Here is a 27,267-nt window from a genome sequence, read left to right as displayed (position 1 = left end):
TGGATGCACTAGTAGCACCTTGGAGCTTCAACCTAGCTTATGTGTTCCCACCGTTTCCTCTCATTCCCAGGCTGGTAGCCAGGATCAAACAGGAGAGGGTATCGGTGATCTTGATAGCTCCTGCGTGGCCACGCAGGACTTGGTATGCAGATCTGGTGAATATGTCATCGGCTCCACCATGGAGGCTACCTTTGAGACAGGACCTTCTTGTTCAAGGTCCGTTCGAACATCCGAATCTGGCCTCACTCCAACTGACTGCTTGGAGATTGAACGCTTGATTTTATCAAAGCGAAGGTTCTCAGATTCTGTCATTGATACTCTTGTTCAGGCCAGAAAGCCTGTAACTAGAAAAATCTACCATAAAATATGGAAAAAATATATCTGTTGGTGTGAATCTAAAGGATTCCCATGGAACAAGATAAAAATTCCTAAGATTCTATCCTTTCTTCAAGAAGGTTTGGAGAAAGGATTATCTGCAAGTTCTTTGAAGGGACAGATTTCTGCTTTATCTGTTTTACTTCACAAAAAGCTGGCGGCTGTGCCAGATGTTCAAGCTTTTGTTCAGGCTCTGGTTAGAATCAAGCCTGTTTACAAACCTTTGACTCCTCCTTGGAGTCTTAATTTAGTTCTTTCAGTTCTTCAGGGGGTTCCGTTTGAACCCCTACATTCCGTTGATATCAAGTTATTATCTTGGAAAGTTTTGTTTTTGGTTGCAATTTCTTCTGCTAGAAGAGTTTCAGAGTTATCTGCTCTGCAGTGTTCTCCTCCTTATCTGGTGTTCCATGCAGATAAGGTGGTTTTGCGTACTAAACCTGGTTTTCTTCCGAAAGTTGTTTCTAACAAAAATATTAACCAGGAGATAGTCGTGCCTTCTTTGTGTCCGAATCCAGTTTCAAAGAAGGAACGTTTGTTGCACAATTTGGATGTAGTTCGTGCTCTAAAATTCTATTTAGAGGCTACAAAGGATTTCAGACAAACATCTTCCTTGTTTGTTGTTTATTCTGGTAAAAGGAGAGGTCAAAAAGCAACTTCTACCTCTCTCTCTTTTTGGCTTAAAAGCATCATCAGATTGGCTTATGAGACTGCCGGACGGCAGCCTCCTGAAAGAATCACAGCTCATTCCACTAGGGCCGTGGCTTCCACATGGGCCTTCAAGAACGAGGCTTCTGTTGATCAGATATGTAAGGCAGCGACTTGGTCTTCACTGCACACTTTTACTAAATTTTACAAATTTGATACTTTTGCTTCTTCTGAGGCTATTTTTGGGAGAAAGGTTTTGCAAGCCGTGGTGCCTTCCATCTAGGTGACCTGATTTGCTCCCTCCCATCATCCGTGTCCTAAAGCTTTGGTATTGGTTCCCACAAGTAAGGATGACGCCGTGGACCGGACACACCTATGTTGGAGAAAACAGAATTTAAGTTTACCTGATAAATTACTTTCTCCAACGGTGTGTCCGGTCCACGGCCCGCCCTGGTTTTTTAATCAGGTCTGATGATTTATTTTCTCTAACTACAGTCACCACGGTATCATATGATTTCTCCTATGCAAATATTCCTCCTTTACGTCGGTCGAATGACTGGGGAAGGCGGAGCCTAGGAGGGATCATGTGACCAGCTTTGCTGGGCTCTTTGCCATTTCCTGTTGGGGAAGAGAATATCCCACAAGTAAGGATGACGCCGTGGACCGGACACACCGTTGGAGAAAGTAATTTATCAGGTAAACATAAATTCTGTTTTTACCTGAGTGTCCCTTTAAAAAAAGATGCATGAAATTTTTTTTCTGACTGATTGGAATACCACTGCTAAATTGTCCCCAAGTTAACTGGCATGTTTTCAGACAATAAACACATCTGAAATGTTTGTGATACATGGGTTACCATATGTTTTCCATTTTGGATAGATTCGCAAGTTAAACCTTCCAAAAATCTTCTTAAGTATGATTTGTGTGAGTAATACTAAAACTGATGTTTAATTGCAAAAAGGGCAGAAATATAAAAATGGTATCAGCACAACAGTGAAATGATCAATGTAGTTAACATACATTTTAATAATGAATAGGTTACAAGAAAAAAGTCATAGCTTGTTACACACATGCCATAAAAAATAATATATTAATCCAAACCCAGCAGAAAATTAGACAGTGACATTTCTTGTGCACAGAGATAATACTTGTACTAATTTATGATGATGTGTCATTTGACCATTGACTAAATGAAAACTGATATAGTGTACCTTGCAGGAATGAGTGCTAAAAAATCATTCTGTTACTGCCCTTTATGTTTATTAAATGCGCTCGCTACTAACCACATCTATAAACTGTATATAAATCGAATAGGATAGTGGTTTAAATTATAAGAACATTTTGATGAGTTGGAACAGTTAACAGATGTGTTTAATGAAAAGACTGAAATCTTTGTCACTGTGTTTATTCCAGGACTCACAGTGCACCCTCAAACACCCAATCACATACACATACAGTGTCCTAGAATCACTAAGAAATCAGACATACAAGCTACTCTAATTACCTTGTTAACCTATTCACTAAAGAGTAGATCAACATTAATCAACATGCTCTAAAATAACCTGAACTGAAAACCCACTTTTTAAGAGGTCTCTAAAATGAAACTTAGGTCACAGTAACACATATTCACAGTGTTTCTCCAATATACACTAGTTGCCAGACACTTGCAGTGCTCCCTGAGGAAGCCATTAGCCATAATATTAATTTTCTGACTGCATTATTCTTCAAGTAGAGCTATTAGATAATTCCATTGATCTCAAAGGTGCAATAAACACAAACAAGCTTTTCTAAATCATGGACAGTTTCCAGTTAATGTAATTGAATAAGTGTTTATTGTTTGTAATGTTCCAATGTCTATTTCTCTATCTCTCTTTCTCTTTTTCTTTTTTTTGACCCAGATGATCAAAAGTGCTATGTCGAGCAAGCTTTTCCGAATATTCCAAGCTCCCGATATAGCAGCATCGTAGAGAGGTGTTTACTATACACGCCATTGGTCGGCGGTGAAGCTGTCTTAGGCATCACCCAGCTTCGCGGGCCATATTGGCAATGTATGGTAAAGGATCCCTAGAAGAGCACTGCCGTTTGCCTAAACACTAATCCTAATACCCCTAAACCGAAGTACCCCACAATCAACTAACTCTAAACTAATAAACATCTAAACCACCACATATCCACCACAAGTCGCTAACTATGAACCTCTAAACCACCACATACCCAGCGCATGTACTATCCTATTAACCCCTATGCCGCCACATACCCACTGCAGTTATCAAACTATCAACCCCTATGCCACCAAATACCCACCGCAAGTACTATCTATTAACCCCTATGCCGCCACATACCTACCGCTACTATCTATTAACCCCTATGCTGCCACATACCCACCACAAGTACTATCTATTATATTAACCCCTATGCCGCCACATACCCACCGCAAGTATCTAATTATTAACCCCTATGCCACCACATACCCATCACTACTATCTAACTATTAACCCCTATGCCACCACATACCCACTGCTACTATATAACTATTAACCCCATGCTGCAACATACCCACCGCAAGTACTATCTATTTTTAAATTTAAACTTTAATTATCCTTTTCTATTGTTAGTTTAGAGGGGGATTTTGTTAAGAGGGAGGGGTAAGGTATTAGTGTAGTTTCTAGTTTGCATTGGGAGGTTTATTTATTATTATTTATGCCTTAATCTCCTACCCACCCCCCATACCTGTATGGGGGTTGATTGGGTAAATATTGGTAGTTAGTATTTTGTTGCTTTAATCTAGTAACCACCCACCATACCTGTATTGGAGTTGATAAGGTGATTATCAATGGTAACCATTTAATAGGCCTTAATCTCCTAACCAACCCTCATACCTGTATTAGGTTAGGGCAGTTTAGGGGTTAAAGGGACAGTTTACTCAAAAATTTTCTCCCCTTTAATTTGTTCCCAATGATCCACTTTACCTGCTGGAGTGTATTAAATTGTTTACAAGTAGCTCCTTTACCCTTATATTGGCATTTAAAATTGTTAATTTAGCATGTGGTATCCCCACCTATTCTGAAAGTTTGTGGCCGCACGTACCAGGTATAGATAAGCTTTGTTAACAGAGCCAGCAGAAGAAATTACACTCCCAGTGTGATAAAGCAGAGATAAGGTAATGAAATGTTGATTTTCCATTGTTCTCTCAAAGTATTGGTGATTGTTTTAAGGACAGATATAAGATAAAGAAGCAGGTATATTTACACAATGTGATAAAGTAATGAGATCTCAAGCTCAACCCATTTTATTAGGCTGTGGCTTCAAAACACAAAATCAGAGCTTTAATATACAGAAATAAACCTTAAAAAGCTAATTTTCATACATTTTTTACTCTGCAGTTGGTAAAAAAAGCAATTGTAAACACATTAAAGGAAAAACTATTTTACAGTATACTGTCCCTTTAATAGTGCATTTACCTAAAACATTTAAAATATTATGCATTCTTAAGTATGATGCATATTCTTTTAACTATTGTATATAAATTAATATGTATTTATTTTTTCTTGTGTTTCTTATTTTAAAGAAAAAATATATATTTTAAAATTGATATTAATGTTACAAAATGCATTAGTGTTACAATTGTATTATTACATAACAGACATGCAGTTATGTGATACTATAATTATAACGCAACTGTCTTTTATAACATAAATATATATTTTAAAAATGTATGTATATTTACAATAATAAATGCATCAAGCAAGAATATCTACATTTTAATTTATATATCTAATACTTAAACTAATATAAATGATACATGACCATGCATTTTATTTAAAACATTGCAGATATAATGTAGTCAGGCCTTGCATTGATATTCAATATTTAAACAGTTATGCATGTATATTGCATAATGGTTTAAGTATAGCATATACATTAAAATGTATTTATGTTAGCTTGCTGTGTTTATTAGTGATAACATAGATATATACATTATGTTAATATATATTTGTTATAGTAGTCAGTATCATTAAATTTTATTTTTACATAACAGGCATGCAGTGATGTAGAGCTATAATATTAATTATATTGTCTTTAAATATAATTAATAAAACACAACAAGCAACATTAATTACATTTTAATTTATATGCAAATATTTAAACATTATGCATTGTATATAACATTTCATCATTTACATATTGAATATTTATATTTTGGGTCTTAGCTTCTACAGTTAGTTTTAGGTTATGGCAGATTAGGGGTCAATGTTTAAAAAATATGCATAGTCATTTACAATGCATAATGTTTAAAGTATTGTAGATATCTTAAAAGTGATTTAATGGTTGCTTAATATTATTTTAAACAGAAACATATATTTTCAAATATATATTTATGTTTGAAATAATAGCAAGAAACTATTAAATCCCTTTTAAGATATATTTTAATAATCTACATTGTACATGACAATGCATATTTTGTCATGGAGACGAGGTAAACTCCGGAGGACCGGCAAAACCTCTCTGGCCTATTCGGGCTCCTGGTACTCAACGCTGGACCAGAATTGAGCACCAGTCCACCATTACTTTAAAGGGGTGCAATAGATCAAGTCGGTCTTTTAGTATGTTGTCTGCAATTTGATGAGGCACCTAGGGACACCACTTTTTTGGGAGTGCTACCTGCCGTTATTAAGGTGTAACTCGCCATCAGAGGCAGTCGATAAACTAAATTGCTTCGGACAGCAAATTTATTGGTTTGTGACCACACTTTAACCTAATTACGACTCAATGGAAATGAGCCCTAAATAAGGTAATGTTTTATAGCATTTACATTTCTAGGCCCACATATTGGGCTAGATTACAAGTGAAGTGATATCGTTAGCATTAAAAGTGTAAAAGAGATTGTGAGATTGTTATTTATGCTCAAATTCATATTACAAGTGGAGCTCAGTTTAAATTACCGCAAATTAGTTTGTGCAAACTCGCGGTAATTTAGGCTTCCCATATTTTCTATGGGTAGCGTAGAGCGTAAATATGGGCTTGTATTACAAGTTGAAAGTAAATGCGATCACGCAAACGCAATCGGATTTATCGCTCAAATTTTTTACGTGACCTGAAAAGTTGTGAAAAGAGTTTGTCCGGATGAAACAGTTTCACAAAAAATAAACTATGAACCCCTAAACTGCCACCCCCCACATCACAAACTACCTCTTTACACTATTAGCCACTACACCACCACACACCACACCGCAAAGTAAGCTTCTACAATATTAACCCCTAAACCACCAGCTCCCACCGTAAGATAAAACACTTCACTATTAACCCCTAAACCACCAGCTCTCACTGCAAAATAAACCACCATTTGCCAGCCAATCTGGGCTTTAGTCTGCAGACAAGAAGGCTAGCCATGTCATATAGTTGGTATAAAGTCAAGTGCATTGTTTTGCTGTTGTTACTAATTGAAGCCAAATAGTCAAAGATATGCAGCAAAGTTCAGAGTTACATTACATGAAAAGAGGACAAAATAAATAATGAATATCCAGTACTTTGCAAAGTTGTTTAATTATGCATAACTAATAATTTTATATAGAAATCTCAAGATGTTTGTTATCCCTTTATCTGATTTAAAGGGACAGTCTACTCCTAAAATTGTATTGTTTAAAAAGATAGATAATCCCTTTATTACCCATTCCCCAGTTTTGCATAACCAACACGGTTATATTAATATACTTTTTATAGATAGATAGTTAAAGATATATAGGTATATAGGGCTAGATTACAAGTGGTGTGCTAATATAAGCATGGGAGTAATATTTCAATATCATGTATGTATGCATTTATACCTATGTATATATGTGTATATATGTGCATTTATGTTTATATGTGTAGATATAGTTATATAGTAGATGAGGTTGAAAAAAGACAGAAGTCCAACAAGTTCAACCTATACAAATCTTAATATACTTATAATAAAAGCTTAAAGGGACAGTCAAGTAAAAAAATTAAACTTTCATGATTCAGATAGGGCATGCAATTTGAAGCAACATTCCAATTCAATTTTATCATCAATTTTGCTTTGTTTTCTTGTTATTCTTAGTTGAAAGCTAAACCTAGGTAGGCTCATAAGCTAATTTCTAAGCCACTGAAATCAGACTCTTATCTCAATGCATTTGAGAGTGTTTCACAGTAAGAGGACATTAGTTCATGTGTGCCATATAGATAGACAAAAGAATTGAAACAAGGGGGCAGTCTGCATAGGCTTAGATACAAGGTATTCACAGAGTTAAAAAGTGTATTAATATAACAGTGTTAGTTATGCAAAACTGGGGAATGGGTAATACAGGGATTATCTATTTTAATAAACAATAACAATTCTGAAGTAGACTGTGCCTTTAAATTAATCCCATTAAAATGGTGACCCATTTAACACAAGCAAACATATCCCTGATTTCTGTTTCTAGCCATAAATGTATCTAAGGCATGGCATTTACTACCTCCTTAGGTAATGAGTTCCACAATTTGATTGCTCTTACAGTGAAAAAACATTTACGTTGCTGTAGATTAAATCTCCTTTCCTACAGCCTTAAATTGTGACCTCTTGTCACAAACGAATTGTATTGGAATAAACAGTGTTTCTGTCATTTATATGTGCCTTGAAAATTATATATATAAAGTAATCATGTCACCTCTCAAGCCCCTTTTTTCTAGAGAAAACAGACCCAGTTTGGCTTACCTCTCCTCATAGCTTAAATTCCCCATTCCTCTCATTAGTTTTGTGGCCCTTCTCTAAACTCTCTGAAGTCTGCAACATCTTGTTTTGAGATCTGTCCCTAAAACTGCACTCAATACTCAAGGTGAGGTCTTACCAAGGATTTATTTAGTGACAGAATGATGCTTTCCTCCCTTGCATCAATGCCTCCTTTAAAACATGCTAGTATCTTATTAGCCTTAGAAGCGGCACCCATCTTTCGCTTGTTATCTATTACTACTCCCAAATCTTTTTTATCCTCTGTTTTGCTAAGTCTAGTCCTTTTTAAATAATAGGTTGCCTGCTTATGTTTACATCCAAAATGTAGAACCTTGTATTTTCCAGTATTAAGTCTCATTTTCCATTTACCTGCCCATTCTTCTAATGTTTGTAGATCCCCTTTCAAAGCAAATTCATCCTGACCTAATGACCTTACACAACTTTGTATTGTCTGCAAAAATAGAGATGTTGCTATTTAATGCTTGCTCCAAATCATTAATAAAAATATTATAAAGAACAGGGCCCAGTACTGATCCCTGGGGGACTCCACTGATAACCTTTGTCCAATCTGAGTATGATCCATTTACTATTACTTGTTGCTCCCTGTCTTTTATCCAGTTAAATATCCATGAGCTGATATTTTCAGCTATTGCCAGCCCTTAATTATGTACATTACTCTCTGATGTGGCAATGTATCAAACATCTTTGCAAAATCCAAGTATGTCACATCAACTAATTTCCCCTTATCTATATTTTACTTACTTCCTCGTAGAGTCTAATTAGATTAGTTTGACATGATCTATTTCTCATAAAACAATGCTGATTTGAATTCATAATCTTGTTTACATGAATATATTCATCAATATAATCCCATCTAGTATCTTCCTCACTATTGATGTCAGACTAACTGGTCTATATCTTACTGGATCAGCCCTACTTCCCTCTTTAAAAAGTGGCACCACATCAGCTTTACAACAGTCCTGGGGTACTATGCCTGTGGATAATGAGTCTTGAAAAATCAAGAGTGGAGGTTTGGCTATAACAGTGCTAAGCTCCCTTAAAGAGACAGTCAACACTAAAATTGTTATTGTTTAAAAAGATAGATAATGCCTTTACTACTAATCCCCAGCTTTGCACAACCAACATTGTTATATTAATATACTTTATAACATTTAAACCTCTAACAGACTGCGTCTTATCACATGCTTTTTTATTTGCTATTCACAACAGGAGACTGCTAGTTTATGTGGGCCTTATAGATAACATTGGAGCGTGGAGTTATTTAAGAGTCAGCACAACACAGCACTAATTGGCTAAAATGCAAGTCAATAGATAATAACTAAAATGTAATGTAATCAGGGGGCTGCCAGAAGATACTTAGATACAAGGTAATCACAGAGGTAAAAAGTATATTAATATAACTGTGTTGGTTGTGCAAAACTGGGGAATGGTTAATAAAGGAATTATCTATCTTTTAAAACAATAACTGGTATAGACTGTCACTTTAAAACCATTGGGTGTATTCCATCTGGGCCTGGAGTTTTATTTACCAGTATACTATAAATTTGTTTTTCCCTTAATGTGTTTTTACCAGCTGCAGAGTATAAAATGTATGAGATTTCCTTTTTTAAGGTTTATTTGTGTATATGAATTAGCTGATTTTGTGTTTTGAAGCCACAACCTAATAAAATGGGTTGGGCTTGTAGGTATAATCAGATCTCATTACTTTATCACATTGTGTACATATACATGCTTCTTTATCTTATATCTGTCCATAAACCAATCACCAGTACTTGGAGAGAACAATGGCAAATTAAGATTTTATTACCTTATCTCTTCTATACCCCACTGGGAGTGTAATTTCTTCTACTGGCTGTGTTAATACAGCTTGGCCTTGTGGCCAAAAACTTTCAGGATGATTATTTATATATCAACCCATGTTGTATTACTGGTTTCCACTGAATATTACATAAAGGGGTGCCAGGAAAAAAAGCTACTACAACCCCTGTTCATCACTTGAGTTCACATTTTATTAAATAAGATAGAATAAATAAATCCCCTAAACATGTAAAATAATAGGAAATAAACTCTAGGAAACTGGCTAAAACAAAATCAGGAAACCAATGCACAAGTATTTCTCTTCCCAGGTCTCTCTCACCATCCTTTGCAACATGATGATCTTTGGCCCCAGGTTTCGGCTGACTGTGAAGATGTGAATGAGCCGTACAGTGAAGATGATGTAATCCAAACAGAAAATGACTCTGCCGGTGTATCGCGCACTGGCATCATTAGTAAGCCTTTCAGAAAAACGGAAACAGTAATGTCACTTCTCACTTATACATCAAATAATTAGATATAAATATAATATACAGTATATATATATATAAATATACACAGAGTCTGAGGAAGGGGTGCAATACCCCAAAATGTCACGTTAATAAAACCACGTTTGACTAAATCAAGAGAGTACTGTTTTCTACAGATTATATGCGCTTTTACAGCACCCTGGGCTGAGGATTTTTTTGGTTAGTAAGAGTGCACTGCTCTCTTATGTATGCGTATTTTATCTATCTATCTATCTATTTATCTATCTGTATTAGAGATATATGTGTATGACTCTGCAGCACAAATTCTCTAGATTTTAATGTTTTAATGCTAGTCGGATCAGAAGGACACTTACCTCTCTTTAACGTTTTCACTAAAGTCTACTGGGCGTAGAGGGATGACCAATACTTAAAGTGACATATTTGTGTAGCCACCAAGCACCTGCTATATTCAGCTAGGTCCTAGTAGTGCATTTCTGCTCTGGAGCTGATTTTTACCCTTATCTATCTCTCCTACTGAGGAGAATTATAGACAGATACAAAACAGACACTAAAAAGACTGTGCAAACAAGACTGAATGGAACATAGGATTATTAAAGTAATTATCTAACAGGGTTTTCACACATCATTTTCTATTTAATTGCCTGTTTGCTATCTGTCCCTAATTGTCCGCAGATGGAAACATAGATAAGGAGAAAACTTAAGTTTAAATATGGTGATACCCATTACGTTATAGAAACTAGCCCATTTCTTTACAGAAACTAAAGTACTTTATAGAAAGTAAACATTTGCATGTTTAATATTTAAACAACTAATGCAATTGTAAAAAAATGAATCTACATATTATTCTAAGGCTATTTTTTTTAAAATACTTTTTTTGTCATTTGTTAGGGTAATTTAGTTTTAGTATAGGGCTTTTTAATTTTGTTTATTTTTTTAACTGTAGTGTTTTTTTATTTTTTATAACTTAGGGTGTCTTAAAGGGACAGTCTACACCAGAATTTTTATTGTTTTAAAAGATAGATAATCCCTTTATTACCCATTTCCCAGTTTTGCATAACCAACACAGTTATAATAATACACTTTTAACCTCTGTGATTATCTTGTATCTAAGCCTCTGCAAACTGCCCCTTTTTTTAGTTCTTTTGACAGACTTGCAGTCTAGCCAATCAGTGCCTGCTCCCAGATTACTTCACGTGCACAAGCACAGTGTTATCTATATGAAATATGTGAACTAACACCCTCCAGTGGTGAAAAACTGTTAAAATGCAATCTGAAAGAGGTGGGCTTCAAAGTCTAATAAATTAGCATATGAACCTCCTAGGTTAAGCTTTCAACTAAGAATACCAAGAGAACAAAGCAAAATTGGTGATGAAAGTAAATTGGAAAATTGTTTAAAATTACATGCTCTATCTGAATCGTGAAAGTATATTTTGGCCTAGACTGTCCCTTTAAGTAAGGGGTCTTGAGGGGTTAAACGTTAGTGGGTTAATAGAGTACGTGTTAATTGCGATGGGGTTGTGGTGGTTAAGGGGTTTATAGTGTAGGTGACAAGTTGTTATGGGGTTTGTGATGTTTGAGGGGTTAAGAGTGGACATACAGGGTTAATTTTGATGGGGTTGTGGTGGTTTAGGGGTTACTAGTGTAGGAGGTTAATTGTAATGGGGGTTGCGCAGTTTAGGGGTTAAATAGTGTAGGTTGGAATCAGTATTCCCTCTTTTTGTGAGCAGCAGTGAAACAGTTAATTAGTGAACCACACCCTGCAGTTAGCAAACTCTACACAATGCAGACAACACAGTGTGGTTACCTTATTAACTGTTTTACTACTAGACCGCTCACAAAATCTGGCTTTAGAGGAAACACTGGTCAAAATATTTTCATGTTTTGTTATTGTGTTTAATGCATTTTTTTTTAAATTCCAAACTCTTTACGCAAGCTTTGAAGTCGAGCAATCATATTTACTTTTTTTTTTTAAAACATCTTTATTAAGGATTAACATATTATTACAATTCGTTGAAGATGCAGCTCCTATAGCACAAATCAAACAATTACTTTACAGCAGAGGGTCAGACCTCGGAATTCCTGCCTATTTGGGGCAGTGGAAAAATGAAAATGCGTGTTTTCACTGTGCATATGTAAACGTTTTATGTTGAATTAAATTTAGTTGGACGGGGCCGGAAGGGGGTGTGTTGGGGCCTTCAAAAATTCACAGGGTCTGTCTGATTTCCCAGTCCAGCCCTGCTCTTTAACCATAACTATAACCACAAATCACCTTTAACTGCCCCTACTACATCTACCCTTTGCTCTCACAGTCTGCATTTAGAACCCTATGGACTCCCAAATAAAATCAACCCAAACTATATACACCAAATTAATCACATACCATTGGGACCTTTGTTGCAGCTAATTTAACTACTCCTTACCCACAGTAAATTCATCCCATGTCCAACAGACACCAACTACATATAAACCTCCTGATTCCACAACTTACACCCAAGGCTCTCAATAACTACTAAAGCACCTAACACATAAAACATGATCTTTCCCAAAGCAAGACAATCCCCAACTCAAGTGTCCTACTGCAATTTGACCCTCCAAACCACATCTTGGGACCCCCACACAGCAACCTTTGATTTGCAAGATCTTCCACCCAAGGGGACCACCTTCATAAACCCCTATAAAAAAAAACTTAATCTTAAAATCCCCCCTTAAAGTCATCCTACCAAGCACAATGGCAACTCCAGGGCTTTACCAACCAAAGAATCCTCCAATTTCATTTACATACTTTACTACTAACTGAGTAATTCATATTATTTTTTTTGCCTGAGTCATGGGTCCAGAATAACATTCAATGCAAATTGGCATAAACAATTTTACAAACAGGCTGTAACAAATTAGTGTGTGTCAAATAAAATAATCCTTCAGTAATATATACAATGTAAGGTGTGCTACTCACTCCAGTGAGTGTATAACCATTCAGGGCTGATGTTTGCTTATTCGTTCACCAGCCCAAATAATAGAATCAAGTTATCATCAGACACCCGTCATTTGAGATTAATGTCACATATACAGTACTTCCCATTAGACATTTTCCTGTCGTGAGAAACTCAGAAATAGCAACATTTATGCTTAACTGATAAATTTATTTTTTCAAGATATGGTGAGTCCACGGGTTCATCTTAATTACTGTTGGGAATATCACTCCTTGCCAGCAGGAAGAGGCAAAGTGCACCACAGTAAAACTGTTAAGTATCACTTCCCTACCCATAAACCAAAGTCATTCGACCGAAAGTAAATGGAGAAAGGAAGGCAACACAAGGTGCGGAGGTGTCTGAGGTTTAGTCAAAAACTCTTGAAAAAAGACAAAAAAAGGTTGGGTCCGTGGACTCACCATATCTTGAAGAAATCAATTTATCAGGTAAGCATAAATTTTGTTTTCTTCCAAAGATATGGTGAGTCCACAGGTTCATCTTAATTAATGTTGGGAACAAATACCCAAGCTAGAGGACACAGATGAATAGGGGGGGGATAAGAATAAGCATGCCTAAACGGAAGGCACCACTGCTTAAAGAACCTTTTTCCCAAAAGCAGCCTCAGCCAAATCTGTAAAATTTGGAAAAAACATAATTTATGCTTACCTGATAAATTTATTTCTCTTGTAGTGTATCCAGTCCACGGATCATCCATTACTTATGGGATATTAACTCCTCCCCAACAGGAAGTGCAAGAGGATTCACCCAGCAGAGCTGCTATATAGCTCCTCCCCTAACTGCCATTACCAGTCATTCGACCGAAAACATGCAGAGAAAGGAAAACCATAGGGTACAGTGGTGACTGTAGTTTAATGGAAAAATTACCTGCCTTAAAGTGACAGGGCGGGCCGTGGACTGGATACACTACAAGAGAAATAAATTTATCAGGTAAGCATAAATTATGTTTTCTCTTGTTAAGTGTATCCAGTCCACGGATCATCCATTACTTATGGGATACCATACCAAAGCTAAAGTACACGGATGACGGGAGGGACAGGCAGGCTCTTTATACGGAAGGAACCACTGCCTGAAGAACCTTTCTCCCAAAAACAGCCTCCGAAGAAGCAAAAGTGTCAAATTTGTAAAATTTGGAAAAAGTATGAAGAGAAGACCAAGTTGCAGCCTTGCAAATCTGTTCAACAGAAGCCTCATTCTTAAAGGCCCAAGTGGAAGCCACAGCTCTAGTAGAATGTGCTGTAATTCTTTCAGGAGGCTGCTGTCCAGCAGTCTCATAGGCTAACCGTATTATGCTACGAAGCCAAAAGGAGAGAGAGGTAGCCAAAGCTTTTTGACCTCTCCTCTGACCAGAATAAACGACAAACAGGGAAGACGTTTGTCGAAAATCCTTAGTTGCCTGTAGATAAAATTTCAGGGCACGGACTACATCTAGATTGTGTAGCAGACGTTCCTTTTTCGAAGAAGGATTAGGACACAAAGATGTAACCACAATCTCTTGATTGATATTCCTGTTAGTGACCACCTTAGGTAGGAACCCAGGTTTAGTACGCAGAACTACCTTGTCTGAATGAAAAATCAGATAAGGAGAATCACAATGTAAGGCAGATAACTCAGAGACTCTTCGAGCCGAGGAAATCGCCATTAAAAACAGAACTTTCCAAGATAACAACTTGATATCAATGGAATGAAGGGGTTCAAACGGAACCCCCTGTAAAACATTAAGAACTAAGTTCAAACTCCATGGTGGAGCAACAGTTTTAAACACAGGCTTGATCCTAGCTAAAGCCTGACAAAAAGCTTGAACGTCCGGAACTTCTGACAGACGTTTGTGTAAAAGAATGGACAGAGCTGAAATCTGTCCCTTTAAGGAACTAGCGGATAAACCCTTTTCTAAACCTTCTTGTAGAAAAGACAATATCCTCGGAATCCTAACCTTACTCCATGAGTAACTCTTGGATTCGCACCAATATAAGTATTTGCGCCATATCTTATGGTAAATCTTTCTGGTAACAGGCTTCCTAGCCTGTATTAAGGTATCAATAACTGACTCAGAAAAACCACGTTTTGATAAAATCAAGCGTTCAATTTCCAAGCAGTCAGCTTCAGAGAAATTAGATTTTGATGTTTGAAGGGACCCTGGATCAGAAGGTCCTGTTTCAGAGGTAGCGACCAAGGTGGACAGGATGACATGTCCACTAGATCTGCATACCAAGTCCTGCGTGGCCATGCAGGCGTTATTAGAATCACTGATGCTCTCTCCTGTTTGATTCTGGCAATCAATCGAGGAAGCTCCGGGAAGGGTGGAAACACATAAGCCATCCCGAAGGTCCAAGGTGCTGTCAAAGCATCTATCAGAACCGCTCCCGGATCCCTGGATCTGGACCCGTAACGAGGAAGCTTGGCGTTCTGTCGAGACGCCATGAGATCTATCTCTGGTTTGCCCCAACGTCGAAGTATTTGGGCAAAGACCTCCGGATGAAGTTCCCACTCCCCCGGATGAAAAGTCTGACGACTTAAGAAATCCGCCTCCCAGTTCTCCACTCCCGGGATGTGGATTGCTGACAGGGTGGCAAGAGTGAGACTCTGCCCAGCGAATTATCTTTGATACTTCCATCATTGCTAGGGAGCTTCTTGTCCCTCCCTGATGGTTGATGTAAGCTACAGTCGTGATGTTGTCCGACTGAAACCTGATGAACCCCCGAGTTGTTAACTGGGGCCAAGCCAGAAGGGCATTGAGAACTGCTCTCAATTCCAGAATGTTTATTGGTAGGAGACTCTCCTCCTGATTCCATTGTCCCTGAGCCTTCAGAGAATTCCAGACAGCGCCCCAACCTAGTAGGCTGGCGTCTGTTGTTACAATTGTCCAGTCCGGCCTGCTGAATGGCATCCCCCTGGACAGATGTGGCCGAGAAAGCCACCATAGAAGAGAATTTCTGGTCTCTTGATCCAGATTCAGAGTAGGGGACAAGTCTGAGTAATCCCCATTCCACTGACTTAGCATGCACAATTGCAGCGGTCTGAGATGTAGACGTGCAAAGGGTACTATGTCCATTGCTGCTACCATTAAGCCGATCACCTCCATGCATTGAGCTACTGACGGGTGTTGAATGGAATGAAGGACACGGCATGCATTTTGAAGCTTTGTTAACCCTGTCTTCTGTCAGGTAAATCTTCATTTCTACAGAATCTATAAGAGTCCCCAAGAAGGGAACTCTTGTGAGTGGAAAGAGAGAACTCTTCTTTTCGTTCACCTTCCATCCATGCGACCTTAGAAATGCCAGTACTAACTCTGTATGAGACTTGGCAGTTTGAAAGCTTGAAGCTTGTATCAGAATGTCGTCTAGGTACGGAGCTACCGCAATTCCTCGCGGTCTTAGTACCGCCAGAAGAGCACCCAGAACCTTTGTGAAGATTCTCGGAGCCGTAGCCAATCCGAATGGAAGAGCTACAAACTGGTAATGCCTGTCTAGAAAGGCAAACCTTAGATACCGGTAATGATCTTTGTGAATCGGTATGTGAAGGTAAGCATCCTTTAAATCCACTGTGGTCATGTACTGACCCTTTTGGATCATGGGTAAATTGTCCGAATAGTTTCCATTTTGAACGATGGAACTCTTAGGAATTTGTTTAGGATCTTTAAATCCAAGATTGGCCTGAAAGTTCCCTCTTTTTTGGGAACCACAAACAGATTTGAGTAAAACCCTTGTCCTTGTTCCGACCGCGGAACCGGATGGATCACTCCCATTAATAAAAGATCTTGTACGCAGCGTAGAAACGCCCTCTTTCTTTATTTGGTTTGTTGACAACCTTGACAGATGAAATCTCCCTCTTGGGGGAGAGAATTTGAAGTCTAGAAGGTATCCCTGAGATATGATCTCTAACGCCCAGGGATCCTGGACATCTCTTGCCCAAGCCTGGGCGAAGAGAGAAAGTCTGCCCCCACTAGATCCGTTCCCGGATCGGGGGCCCTCGATTCATGCTGTCTTAGGGGCAGCAGCAGGTTTCCTGGCCTGCTTGCCCTTGTTCCAGGACTGGTTAGGTCTCCAGCCTTGTCTGTAGCGAGCAACAGCTCCTTCCTGTTTTGGTGCAGAGGAAGTTGATGCTGCTCCTGCTTTGAAATTACGAAAGGAACGAAAATTAGACTGTCTAGCCTTAGGTTTGGCTCTGTCTTGAGGCAGGGCATGGCCTTTACCTCCTGTAATGTCAGCGATAATTTCTTTCAACCCGGGCCCGAATAAGGTCTGCCCTTTGAAAGGTATATTAAGCAATTTAGATTTAGAAGTAACGTCAGCTGACCAGGATTTTAGCCACAGTGCTCTGCGTGCCTGAATGGCGAATCCGGAATTCTTAGCCGTAAGTTTAGTTAAATGTACTACGGCATCTGAAATAAATGAGTTAGCTAACTTAAGGGCTTTAAGCTTGTGTGTAATCTCATCTAATGGAGCTGATTCAAGTGTCTCTTCCAGAGACTCAAACCAAAATGCTGCTGCAGCCGTGACAGGCGCAATGCATGCAAGAGGTTGCAATATAAAACCTTGTTGAACAAACATTTTCTTAAGGTAACCCTCTAACTTTTTATCCATTGGATCTGAAAAGGCACAGCTATCCTCCACCGGATAGTGGTACGCTTAGCTAAAGTAGAAACTGCTCCCTCCACCTTAGGGACCGTTTGCCATAAGTCCCGTGTGGTGGCGTCTATTGGAAACATCTTTCTAAATATCGGAGGGGGTGAGAACGGCACACCGGGTCTATCCCACTCCTTAGTAACAATTTCAGTAAGTCTCTTAGGTATAGGAAAAACGTCAGTACTCGCTGGTACCGCAAAATATTTATCCAACCTACACATTTTCTCTGGTATTGCAACTGTGTTACAATCATTCAGAGCCGCTAACACCTCCCCTAGTAATACACTGAGGTTTTCCAGCTTAAATTTAAAATTTGAAATATCTGAATCCAGTTTGTTTGGATCAGAACCGTCACCCGCAGAATGAAGCTCTCCGTCCTCATGTTCTGCAAATTGTGACGCAGTGTCTGACATGGCCCTAATATTATCAGCGCACTCTGTTCTCACCCCAGAGTGATCACGCTTACCTCTTAGTTCTGGTAATTTAGCCAAACTTCAGTCATAACAGTAGCCATATCCTGTAATGTGATTTGTAATGGCCGCCCAGATGTACTCGGCGCTACAATATCACGCACCTCCCGAGCGGGAGATGCAGGTACTGACACGTGAGGCGAGTTAGTCGGGCATAACTCTCCCCTCGTTGTTTGGTGAAATATGTTCAATTTGTACAGATTGACTTTTATTTAAAGTAGCATCAATACAGTTAGTACATAAATTTCTATTGGGCTCCACTTTGGCTTTAGCACATATAGCACAGATATCTTCCTCTGAATCAGACATGTTTAACACACTAGCAAATAAACTAGCAACTTGGAAATACTTTTCAAGTAATTTACTATAATATGAAAACGTACTGTGCCTATAAGAAGCACAGAAAAAGTTATGACAGTTGAAAATTAATAAACTGAAAAGTTATAGCATCAAATCTTTGTAAAAAACACAATTTTAGCAAAGGATTGCTCCCATTAGCAAAGGATAACTAACCCTGATAGCAGAAAAAAAAAATAAAAAAAAAAATACAGAAATAAACGTTTTTTTATCACAGTCAACTACAATCTCACAGCTCTGCTGTGAGTGATTACCTCCCTCAAAACAAGTTTTGAAGACCCCTGAGTTCTGTAGAGATGAACCGGATCATGCAGGGAAGACAATAAACTTCTGACTGAATTTTTTGATGCGTAGCAAAAGCACCAAAAAAGGTCCCTCCCCCTCACACATAACAGTGAGAGAGATCAGTAAACTGTCATAAATTAAATAAAACGACTGCCAAGTGGAAAAAATAGTGCCCAAAACGATTTTACATGCCAGCAAAAAACGTTTAACATTAATAAATTGAGTGTTATTAAAAAGCCTGTTGCTAGTCCCTGCAAATTAGGCTAAAGTTTTATGCATACAGTATAATTCCAGTGAAGCGCCATTCCCCAGAATACTGAAGTGTAAAATATACATACATGACAGCCTGATACCAGTTGCTGCTACTGCATTTAAGGCTGAGTTTACATTATATCGGTATGGCAGAATTTTCTCATCAATTCCATTGTCAGAAAATAATAAGCTGCTACATACCTCTTTGCAGATTAAATCTGCCCGCTGTCCCCTGATCTGAAGTTTACCTCTCCTCAGATGGCCGAGAAACAGCAATATGATCTTAACTACTCCGGCTAAAATCATAGAAAAACTCAGGTAGATTCTTCTTCAAATTCTACCAGAGAAGGAATAACACACTCCGGTGCTATTATAAAATAACAAACTTTTGATTGAAGGTATGAAACTAAGTATAATCACCACAGTCCTCTCACACATCCTATCTATTCATTGGGTGCAAGAGAATGACTGGTAATGGCAGTTAGGGGAGGAGCTATATAGCAGCTCTGCTGGGTGAATCCTCTTGCACTTCCTGTTGGGGAGGAGTTAATATCCCATAAGTAATGGATGATCCGTGGACTGGATACACTTAACAAGAGAAAGTATGTAAAGAAGACCAAGTTGCTGCCTTGCAAATTTGCTCCATAGAAGCTTTATTTTTGAAAGACCAAGAGAACTTTAAGAACAATATTAAAACTCCAAGGTGGAATAACAGGCATAAACACAGGCCTGATTCTGACCAAGGCCTGACAAAAGGATTGAACGTCTGGAACATCTGCCAAACGTTTATGTAACAAAACAGATAAGGCTGAAATTTGACCCTTCAAAGTGCTAACAGATAACCCTTTCTCCAGACCCTCCTGAACAAAATTCTTGGAATCCTAACCCTACCCCAAGAGTAGCCCTTGGATTCACACCAATAAAGATATTTCTGCCATATCTTATGGAAAATCTTCCGAGTAACTGGCTTACGGGCCTGAATCATGGTCTCAATGACTGACCCGGAGAACCCGCGCTTAGACACAATCAAGCGTTCAATCTCCAAGCAGGCAGCTTCAGAGAAACGAGATTTGGATGAAGGAAGGCCCCCTGAAGTAGATGGTCCTTCCTCAAGGGTAACCTCCACGGAGGTAGAGATGACATATCCACTAGGTCTGCATACCAGATCCTTTGAGGCCAAGTCGGGGCAATTAAGATCACCAATGCCCTTTCCTGTTTTATACGAGCAATCACCCGTGGAAGTAGAGCAAACGGAGGAAACAGGTAGGCCATTCTGAAGTTCCAAGGGACTGCCAACGCATCTATTAGGAAGGCCTGAGGATCCATCGACCTGGAACCGTACTTTAAAAGCTTGACATTTTGTCGAGACGCCATCAGATCCAACTTCTGTATCCCCCATTTGGAGGTCAACCCAGAGAACACCTCCGGATGAAGTTCCCACTCCCCGGAATGGAATGTCTGTCTGCTTAGGAAATCAACTTCCCAATTGTCCACTCCCGGGATGTGAATGGCAGAAAGGCAACAACAGTGATCTTCCACCCACTGAATGATCTGAGTCATCTCCTTCATGGCTAGAGAGCTCTGAGTTCCCCCTGGTGGTTGATGTAAGCCACTGAGGTTATGTTGTCTGATTGGAGTCTGATGAACTGGGCCAAAGCCAATTGAGGCCAAGCCTTCAGCACGTTGTAAATTGCCCTCAATTCCAGGATGTTGATCGGCAGTTCGGACTCCTCGCGAGACCATAGACCCTGTGCCTTTAAGGAGCTCCAGACTGCTCCCCAGCCCAACAGGCTGGCATCCGTGGTCACGATCACCCATGAAGGTCTCCGAAAGCAAGTGCCCTGAGACAGATGCTCCTGAGAGAGCCACCACAGAAGGGAATCCCTCGTCTTCTGATCTAGAACTATCTTTGGGGATAGATCCACATAATCTCCATTCCATTGACTGAGCATGCATAACTGCAGGTCTCTCAGATGAAATCGAGCAAATGGGACGATGTCCATTGAAGCCACCATCAGACCAATTACTTCCATACATTGCGCGACTGAAGGACGTACCGTTGCCTGCAGAGATCGGCAAGAGGATAGAATCTTTGCTATTCTGACCTCCGTCAGAAAAATCTTCATCAGAACAGAGTCTATGATAGTCCCAAGGAAAACTACCCTTGTCGCAGGAATCAGGGAGTTCTTTTCCAAATTTACTTTCCACCCGTGAGATCAGAGAAAGGACAGTAACATCTTCGTGTGAGATGCTGCTTGAGGAAAAGATGATGCCTGGACCAGCATGTCGTCCAGTAGGGGGCCATTGCAACCCCCTGGACCAAACCACCGCCAAGAGAGCTCCTAGAACCTTTGAAAATATCCTGGGAGCCGTGGCAAGGCCAAAAGGTAGGGACACGAACTGGAAGTGTTGCTCGAGAAAAGCAAACCTCAGGAATTTGTGATGATCCCTTTGAATGGGAACATGCAAGTATGCATCCTTTAGATCTATGGTCGTCATGAACTGACCTTCTTGAATCAAAGGAAGAATCGTAGGAATGGTTTCCATCTTGAATGATGGAACCCTGAGGAATTTGTTTAGACATTTAAGTCTAGAATGGGCCGGAAGGTCCCCTCTTTTTTGGGAACCACAAACAGGTTTGAGTAAAACCCCAGACCCTGTTCCTGCTTTGGAACAGGGAAAATCACTCTCAGAGAAGAGAGATCTTGAATGCATTTCAAGAACGCCTCTCTTTTTATCTGGTCTGCAGATAATCTGGAAAGGTGAAACCTGCCCTTGGGAGAACAATTTTTGAACTCCATCCTGTAGCCCTGAGAAACAATTTCCACAGCCCAAGGGTCTGGAACGTCTCTTATCCAGACCTCCAATTGTATTTAAGTTCAGAAAAGGATAACTAAAGGTTAACACAGGTGAAAACAGGTGTGGTAGGCGGAGCTTTAGCCTATTTAAGGTTTGATTTTAATGTTTTATGTTAGACATGACTAAGGACATGGGTCTGAAACGTTGTCTGTTTTAATTGGCACAATAAAGCAATAATGTTTTAAATACAATTGGTGGTGCGGCTATATTACTCCTTTGAACTGTATACTTTGGACAATGGTGCAGGTCTAATCGCTGGCACACCTGCAAACGTTTTTTTGCATACCCACAGGTGGGGATTACCTTGGTGCTTGTGCATTTTTTTGATTCATCTTATCCAGACCTGAGAGAACTGAGACAGTTTGCCCCCTACCTGATCCAAGCCTGGATCGGGGGGCAATCCCTTCATGTGGACTTAGTGTCAGTCACGGCTTTTCAGACTGCTTCCCCTTGCTCCAAGACTGATTTGGTTTCCAGGAGGGCTTGCTACTGTCCTGTTTGGATAAAGACGAGGAAGGCTTTCCTCTAAAATTCCAAAAGGAATGAAAATTACTCTGACGTCCCTTTGGTCTGTTCTTCTTATCCTGAGGCAGAAAGGACTCCTTCCCGCCTGTAAGGTCGGAAATAATTTCCGCCAAACCCGGTCCAAATAAGGCAGTGTCATCAGCTTGACTTTAGACGAAACATCGGCTGACCAATACTTTAACCATAAAGCCCTTCTGGCTAAAACTTCAAAGCTAGAAGCCTTAGCTCCTAGTCTAAGGACCTGAAGGACAGCTTCTGCAATATAGCAATTGGCTAACTTAAGAGCCCTTATCCTATCTTGAATCTCGTCTAAAGGTGTCTCTTCCTGAAAAGAATCCGACAAGCCATCAAACCAATAGGAAGCTGCACTAGTCACCGTGGCAATACATACTACTGGATGCCATTGGAGACCTAGATGTACATAAATCTTTTTAAATACGCCTCCATTTTTTTATCCATGGGATCTTTGAAGGAGCAACTATCCTCATTAGGAATAGTGGTTCTCTTGGCCAGAGTAGAAATAGCCCCTTCTACCTTGGGCACCAAAGACCAAGACTCCTTGATGGATGACTCCACCGGAAACATTTTCCTAAACACCGGGAATGGAGTAAAAGTCACTCCTGGCTTCTCCCACTCCTGAGCTATGATCTTCTTTGCTCTATCTGGTACTGGAAAAAACCTCCGAAGAGGAAGGAACATCAAAAAAACTATTAAGTTTACTAGACTTCTTAGGGGTGACTACCGCCTGGGTCTCTGAGTTATCCAAGGTAGCTGAAACCTCTTTTAACAGTAATCGAAGGTGTTCAAGCTTAAATCTGAAAGAAACTCCTTCACCATCAGAATAAGGCATTATACTGTCCGAATCTGAGATTTCACCCTCAGAATGAGAGTCTCTCATCCTCAGATCTATGAGGAGCCTGAGACTGAATTCTTAGTTTTCCTCTTGCGCTTCCCCTGAAACCTGGGAAACTCGGCTAAGGCTGCAGATAGCGGCCGAGGATACCTGTGCAGCAATCTCTGCCTTTTAAAACACTTCACTGGGAAGTTAGGGAGAAACCGCAGGACACAGTGTTAGACGCCATAGAGGCTTTGGATGAAATAGGAGATGGCCCTGGTAATATCTGGACAGCATCCTCCTGAGAGACATTAGGCTCCACATTAAAAAAATTCCTTACCCTGTAATGTCTGTTTAACACAGGAGGAACAGAATTGCATGGGTGGCTGCAATTTGTGCATCTAAACACAACAAACATGGGTTGAATTGAACAGACTCTGATCCATGTCAGACATGCCTGATCACTATCCCCACGGGCCGTTACCGTTTGATAGAGATATACTATAAATCTTGTGTTGTAATGTCTGATTAACAGTGTAAAATATCATCAATATTGGATAATAATAATAAAAACAATTATGCCAAAAGATGAGCGTTGTTCGCTCCGACTAACCTCCTCCACACCTCAGTATACTGAGGGGCCTCCTTACCACCAACCGCGTAACAGGATTGCTCCTCCAACCTCTCCTTCTAGCGCTTCCTCAAAGTTAACTGCCGAAGCTGATGTGAACAAAACCTCCGTAGAGAACATGATCAAACGTAAGGGAGCCGCGAAAACCTCCTGCGGACGGAGAAGGAGGGGGGCATGGCCAAAATTATACAAACGCCACAATGGCATTAATAAGGAAACATTTATTTTCTTAAGTAAAAACACCAAAAGTTTCCATACACAGCGCTCACATAATAAACAGCCCCAAAATCGAGCCCTCTGTTTAGGTTAATTTAAACCGGATTCTCTCAATTAAAACACTGTGTCTGCAGTCATGCCTTAGCATAGCCCTTACATCAGGGTGAACTAAAATCGTCCCCGTACACTAGCAGGTAAAAAAACAAAAAACACTTAAGTGCCCCTATCTCCCACCTGGAAGACCAGCACTTACCTGCTTAGCTGTCCAGCATGAAGACAGCCCCTAGGTATGAGAGGACACTTGTTTACTCACAGAGACCAGGAAAGAATGCAGATAACTAAGTAAGCAACTCTGGTATCTGAAACTAGGGCAGCAATGTGGGAAAAATGCAGCAAGGCACCTCTTTGCAAGTTCCCCACTGCTTTAAAGCCACCAAAGCTCGACCGCAAAGACTAACATAGAGTATGGCTATACCCTGAAATTTGCTTAAAGTAATCAATCTCCTCAGAAAAAAAATATTTTAACTACACACTAAACTTCACCTCCTCCATGCACGAAAGGCAAGAAGAATGGACTGGGGTTTATGGGTAGGGACGTGATACCTAACAGTTTTACTGTGGTGCTCTTTTTCTCCTCCTGCAGGAGAGGAGTGATATTTCCAACAGTACTTAAGATGAACTCGTGGACTCACCATGTCTTTGGAAGAAATGATTACAGCTTCAACATCACAGCCTGTCAGATGAGTATTAATCATAATAAATATTATTAGACAGTTGAGAGAAAGAAAAGTCAAATTAATTTTGCAAGAATCAAATAGAGCATGTAATTTAACCCCTTAATGACCACAGCACTTTTCTATTTTCTGTCCGTTTGGGACCAAGGTTATTTTTACATTTTTGCGGTGTTTGTGTTTAGCTGTAATTTTCCTCTTACTCATTTACTTTACCCACACATATTATATAACCGTTTGGTATCTTTATATTATATACCGTATGGTATCTTTATAAAGTCATTAAATGGACTTTATAAAGATACCTTATTTTCATCATATCTTTTAATTTACTATAAAAAAAATTATAACATATGAGGAAAAAATGGAAAAAAACACACTTTTTTCTAACTTTGACCCACCAAATCTGTTACACATCTACAACCACCAAAAAACACCCATGCTAAATAGTTTCTAAATCTTGTCCTGAGTTTAGAAATACCAAATGTTTACATGTTCTTTGCTTTTTTTGCAAGTTATAGGGCCATAAATACAAGTAGCACTTGCTGTTTCCAACCACTTTTTTTTCAAAATTAGCGCTAGTTACCATTGGGACACTGATATCTTTCAGGAATCCCTGAATATCCCTTGCCCTGTATATATATATATATATATATATATATATATATATATATATATATTTTTTAGCAGACATCCCAAAGTATTGATTTAGGCCCATTTTGGTATATTTCATGCCACCATTTCACCGCCAAATGCGATCAAATACAAAAAATCATTCACTTTTTCACAATTTTTTTCACAAACTTTCGGTTTCTCACTGAAATTATTTACAAACAGCTTGTGCAATTATGGCATAAATGGTTGTAAATTCTTCTCTGGGATCCCCTTTCTTCAGAAATAGCAGACATATATGGCTTTGGCATTGCTTTTTGGTAATTAGAAGGCAGCTAAATGCCACTGCGCACCACACGTGTATTATGCCCAGCAGTGAAGGGGTTAATTAGGGAGCATGTAGGGAGCTTTTTGGGGTAATTTTAGCTTTAGTGTAGTGTAGTAAACAACCCAAAGTATTGATCTAGGCCCATTTTGGTATATTTCATGCCACCATTTCACCGCCAAATGCGATCAACTAAAAAAAATCAGTCCCTTTTTCACAAACATTTTCACAAACTTTAGGTTTCTCACTGAAATTATTTACAAACAGCTTGTGCAATTATGGCACAAATGGTTGTAAATGCTTCTCTGGGATCCCCTTTGTTCAGAAATAGCAGACATATATGGCTTTTGGTGTTGCTTTTTGGTAATTAGAAGGCCGCTAAATGCCGGCCTGCGCATCATACGTGTATTATGGCTAGCAGTGAAGGGGTTAATTAGGTAGGCTTGTAGGGAGCTTGCAGGGTTAATTTTAGCTTTAGTGTAGAGATCAGCCTCCCACCTGAAACATTAGACCCCCTGATCCCTCCCAATCAGCTCTCTTCCCTCCCCCACCCCCCAATTGTCCCCCGCCATCTGAAGTACTGGCAGAAAGTATGCCAGTACTAAAATAAAAGGAATATTTGGGGGGTTTCTTAGCATATTTACATATTACTGCTGTGTAGGATCCCCCTTAACCCCAAACCTCACTAATCCCCCCACCAAACAGCTCACTAAACCCTCCCCTCTACCTTAATGGGCGCCATCTTGGGTACTGGCAGCTCTCTGCCAGTACCCAGTTTAGAAAAAAAAGTTTTTTTTTTTTTTTTTTTTCCCTTTTCTGTAGTGTAGCTCCCCCCCCCCAAGACCAACAATACACCCCTCCAAGATCTCTTAGATTATTTTTAAATAGCCCCTTTCTGACTTTCTCCCACTTATATTATATATTTTTTTTCTGTAGTATAGTGGTTTCCACCCGTCTTCCATCCCGTGCACGCGCCCTGCCCATCGATGGCCACCCACCCACCTCGGCTCCCACCCACCAACAATACCGGCCATCGATGTCCGGTGCAGAGAGGGCCACAGAGTGGCTCTCTCTGCATCGGATGGCCATGCAGGGTTATTGTAGGATGCCTCCATATCGAGGCATCACTGCAATAACCGGAAAGCGTCTGGAAGTGAGCAGGATCGCTTCCAGCTGCTTTCCAGACCGGAGGATGTGCAGGGTACGTCCTCAGGCGTTAACTGTCTTTTTTTTTAGAGGACGTACCCTGCACGTCCTCGGTCATTAAGGAGGGTTAAAGACAATTTTAAAATCACTTCTATTTTCAAATATGCTTTGTTCTCTTGGTATCTATTGTTAAAAATTAATACGCACATATCCTGCACTAGAGGGTGCTAGTTGCTGATTGGTGCTTGCACACATTTGTCTCTTGTCATTATCTAACAAGATGCGTTCAGCTGGCTGCCAGTAATGCAATCCTGTTCCTCCATCAAAAGATAAC

General features: G+C 39.6%; 1 protein-coding gene across 1 annotated transcript in view; it reads right to left on the bottom strand.

The window, feature by feature from the left end:
• Window positions 1–27,267, bottom strand: part of TRPM8 (transient receptor potential cation channel subfamily M member 8) — a 246,965-nt gene that overhangs the window by 102,112 nt on the left and 117,586 nt on the right. The window contains 1 exon segment of the mRNA XM_053698868.1: window positions 9,909–10,047. Coding sequence (XP_053554843.1) covers window positions 9,909–10,047 — 139 coding nt within the window.

The sequence above is a fragment of the Bombina bombina genome, chromosome 1 (genome assembly GCF_027579735.1).
Source record: "Bombina bombina isolate aBomBom1 chromosome 1, aBomBom1.pri, whole genome shotgun sequence".
NCBI classification, from domain to species: Eukaryota; Metazoa; Chordata; class Amphibia; order Anura; family Bombinatoridae; genus Bombina; species Bombina bombina.
Note: the sequence above shows the minus strand (reverse complement) of the source record. Positions and strands in the feature narration are given on the sequence as shown.